The sequence below is a fragment of the Elaeis guineensis genome, chromosome 10, assembly GCF_000442705.2.
Source record: "Elaeis guineensis isolate ETL-2024a chromosome 10, EG11, whole genome shotgun sequence".
NCBI lineage: Eukaryota > Viridiplantae > Streptophyta > Magnoliopsida > Arecales > Arecaceae > Elaeis > Elaeis guineensis.
Genome location: NC_026002.2, coordinates 72637054 through 72641132, shown reverse-complemented (window position 1 = coordinate 72641132; position 4079 = coordinate 72637054). Strand labels below are relative to the sequence as shown.

The 4079-nt window shown below is 41.6% G+C and overlaps 1 protein-coding gene across 1 annotated transcript; it reads right to left on the bottom strand.

Annotated features, from left to right (window-relative positions):
• Positions 1-2810: 2810 nt before the first annotated feature.
• LOC105032843 (uncharacterized) lies at positions 2811-3844 on the bottom strand. The gene has a single exon (XM_010907421.4). The coding sequence runs from the start codon at positions 3707-3709 to the stop codon at positions 3035-3037; it is 675 nt and encodes a 224-aa protein (XP_010905723.1). The 5' UTR covers positions 3710-3844; the 3' UTR covers positions 2811-3034.
• Positions 3845-4079: the final 235 nt, after the last annotated feature.

The following is a 4079-nucleotide window of genomic DNA, read 5'->3' as shown; positions in this document are numbered from 1 at the left end:
CATTTACTCATCAAATATAAACGATTGCATGCAGAAACCAAAATAACCTTAAATTTACAAGAAATTATAACAATTTTAAATGAAGATCCAATATCACATGATAGAAATCAAAATACATTGCACGCTTTCTCGTAGCTCTTTCCTCATCCTGTGAGATGTGGGAGAGAAGAGACAGTGGAACAATACTTGTGGGAAAGGATCAGGTCACAATGTAGTGGCAGTGGACACATGGCACCATGATTTTCATTTTAGACAAGCTATCGTTCACAATATATATAAGACACTCACCAATTTGAAATTATATATAGCCTTTATTATCATGGCTGGCATAAACAATCTGTCCAAAGATATATGCCCAGATATTTAATGTAACCAAAAAATTTTCATTTAGAATGTGAAGAGGTACAAAAATAAGACCCTAGTTACATGCTGCAGTCTAAATAACAAACTATCCTTACCAATCATGAAAGTAACATAAAAACAGAGAACATTTGTCATGCTGTGCTACTAATTTCCTTTTTGTTTATAAATTACAAACATCTAAACATGGGGATGTGCAAGAATATGTCTCATTGAGCTAATCCTAGCATGAGAAATGTTAGAGGGTTAGAACTTCTTCGCATGATATATTGCTCCTAAATAAGCAAATAGTTTATTTTGCTTCATAAGAAGGGCTTAGTCATAAAGTAATTCTATGGCAGCAGCCTGTAAAGTCCTCGCATCAAGCTCATTATGGGTGGCCATTCTTTGAATTTATAATGCGGGCATTTAATCATGTTCAACAAATTCTAAAGATGGAAACCTTGTCATACTTCCTCTGATACGCATAGGACAACTGTCGACTAGTATTTTGGAGAGGCAGATTTGCTGTACCTATCAATACTGTACCGTACTGGACATAATGTTGCAAGCATTTACCGATATCCAACCGGTACACTATCTCATATTATATTGAACTGTGTATCCATACTGTAATAGGATGATACCGGTATGAAGTCCAATACCAAGTTGGCAACTCTTGTTGGAGAGAGTTGATTTTTGTCATATCCTAGTCCATAATTGATCTATATACCAAAATACATCAAAGACACTAAGACTCAATGCATTAGACATCAAAAATATAGAGCTAGTACCTTGTTTAGTTTCACATCCTTATTCACCAATCAATCTAGGGGGGAATAGAAACTAAGCAGATCAACTTAATACCACCATTGTCACTTTGCAACACTTAAATGTCAAGCTATCACCTCTCATGGTGAGTTCCCAATTCTTTCCACTTGACATTGTGATAGTTGTTGCATGAGCGACATATAGTCTTTCTATTTTTAAACTTGGTACTCAATCCAAGATGCAAATCCAAAAGTACCAAAACTGAAACTCAATGCATTTCTAAGTATCTCATAATCATTTTAGAATCCAATTTTGATGATTTTAGAATGTCTCACACCAAACACTTTGCTTCAAGGACTTGTCAAAAAACTAACTACAAAGCCTTTGCTTCAAAGCAAGGTTCGCCATCTTGCTACCGGATCTTGTACCGATATCATCCTATTATAATGTCGGTATGTGGTATAGTACGAGATGGCAAGACATACCGGATGTCAATATGCTATGAGATTGCGTACTGGTACAGTACGTCCAATATGATATAGTACCTAGCGTACAGCAAACTTTACTTCAAAGACTTGTCAATAAGCTGACTACCACTAAAAATAAGAGATACAATTGAAAATTTAAGCCATTATAAATCAACAACAAATTAAAAGCAAATCTTAATAAATTTGAAGCCTTCTTTGGCAAGTATTAAATATCCCATGGTCAAGAAAAATACAAACTAAAAACTTTCCAAAATCTATTAGATCCCACGTTTTCAAGCAAAACTTACAAAACAGGGCATTAACCAGTAGACAAATCAAGCAGCTTGTTTCTTTATTTTTCTAAGAAACTTGCAGTGTACAAACAAATATTACAACCTTAGACTTCTGATACATCAACTATTTCATATATGACAAATACCCATTCAAAGAATACTTTATGTTCGTTAACATCTTTTCCTAGGGAGCAATATGCTCTCTGATTTGTTAATCTCATGAACAATTTTAGAAACCAGATTCTATTAGTAGCATGAGAGAAAAATGTAAAACTGCAACATTTTATTTCGCTTGTATTTGGGTTTCAAAATGTAAATCACCAGAAGAAATTTTGCAAATGACACGAATATTAGCATGATTTTGTGCAGGGATGTCCTATGCCTAGTTGGTTGGTAGAAGCTGTGAAGGTATGAGTTTTTCTGATACAACCTTCAACTATGATCTAGAAACTTAAATGTATCAACCACTCCAGGGCCAAGAATCATGAAGGCAGCAAATCGAAGTTGACACTCTTTCAAGAATGAGAATGTCTCAGAGAACCTTGTCACATATATCTTTAATGAGAGAAGATATTGACTGCTCCATGGCATTTACAAAATCCATGTTAAGAATGCTGCCCTTGTAAACACTAGTTAAGTTGAATTCATAAGGGGAACAAAAAAGAAAAACAAGATGTTAACCATAAACTGTCCATTGTATCCACCTCTGTCTGTTGAGATACTCGAGAAAAGCTGTATCTCCAAAATTCCCAGCTATAGTTTTAAGAGAAAATCAATAACAGAATAACGTATCATCTAACAGCCACAATATGAAACAACGCCTCACATTGTACCATCAGAAGCAATTTAACATGTTTCATCCGGCTACAAGCTTACAAACTCATTTGAATTGACCAATAAAATGGAATGAAAGCTCACATTGATCAAGAATGCAAAAGAATAAACACACGACAACCACATATCTTAAATATTCACCATTATGACCATGAGAGTAGCTTCCAAATCCAGAATATTTTATCATTATTAGAAGACAGTCCAGATATGGATCAAGTTTAGTATGCAACCGATAGAGAAGAACATCCGGATATAAAAACTATGGATGACTGTATATTCTTTCCAAACTCCATCACCTGCGCGACATAACAGATACCACCCATTAGGCCATTACCTCGTCAACGACCCGGAATTCAGAGAGTTCCGGTGGAGCACCCTCCCTCCTCCATTCCCAGTGGAAGAATCCTTCGAGTCTCCAATCAGATCTCTTAGTCCAGAATTTGCCCCAGCCTTGACCTTTGTCCCCTCCTTGTCCTCCTCTTCCTTGCTTCCTCCCTTCTTGTCCGGCAGCTTCTCGAAGTAGTTCCCGTAGATGTACTCGGCCGAGTAGCCGTTCTCCTCGTCGAACAGCATGATATGGCCATGCCACTCCCAGACCCGATACTCGGACCCCGGCTCCTCGTGGGCACCGACGCAGATGTTGTGGTCCCCGATGGCCACCGACTGTCCGGAATTGGCCTTGAGCTTCTCCTTGGCATTGGCGGAGTGGACAATTTTGATGATTTCTTTCTCCAGTCGGGCCTCCTCCTTGGCGAGGAGCCGCCGATGCCTCGCGCCGTCGCCGAAGAAGGCATTGAGCTGGTCATCCTCCTCCTCCTCGGTGTCTTCATCGTCGTCGCCATCGGTACGGAGCTGTTCGCGGAGGAGGAAGTCGTCGAGGCTGTGGGAGAGGAAGGAGTTGGTGTCGAGGTACGGGGGGCGGAGCTGGAGGCGGCCCATGAGGCTTTGGAGGACGAGCTGATCGAAGGCGGAGGAGGAGGAGGATCTGTTGGGATTGGACGCCATCGGGGTTTCGATCTCTCCCGGGTCTCGGGGATGGATCGGGAGAAGGGGATTACGAGAAGGGGTTAGGGTTTAGGAGTGGCGGAGCGGAGGAAGGTCTAATAGGGGAGGGAAATGGGGTCGAGGTGGCATGCGATCTGCATGTGCGGCTCACGTGCAGAGGTGGTTATCCTGGTGAGCGCGGATCCTCTGTCGTGCACCGGTGCACAGCGCGGTGCACAGCGCGCAGGCCCGCGCGCGCAGCGGGCTGTGCGATGCACGCCGGGAGCGGCCGCGGGCACCGTCCATCGTGCGATGGACGGTCCGCACGATGCGACCGCATCGCGTGCACAGCCGTGCCCTATCCTGGTTTCTTTGCGTCGGTTTGTGAGGA

Coding starts and splice junctions, on each gene's coding strand:
- LOC105032843 (XM_010907421.4), bottom strand. CDS start 3,709: ATGGCGTCCAATCCCAACAGATCCTCCTCCTCCTCCGCCTTCGATCAG.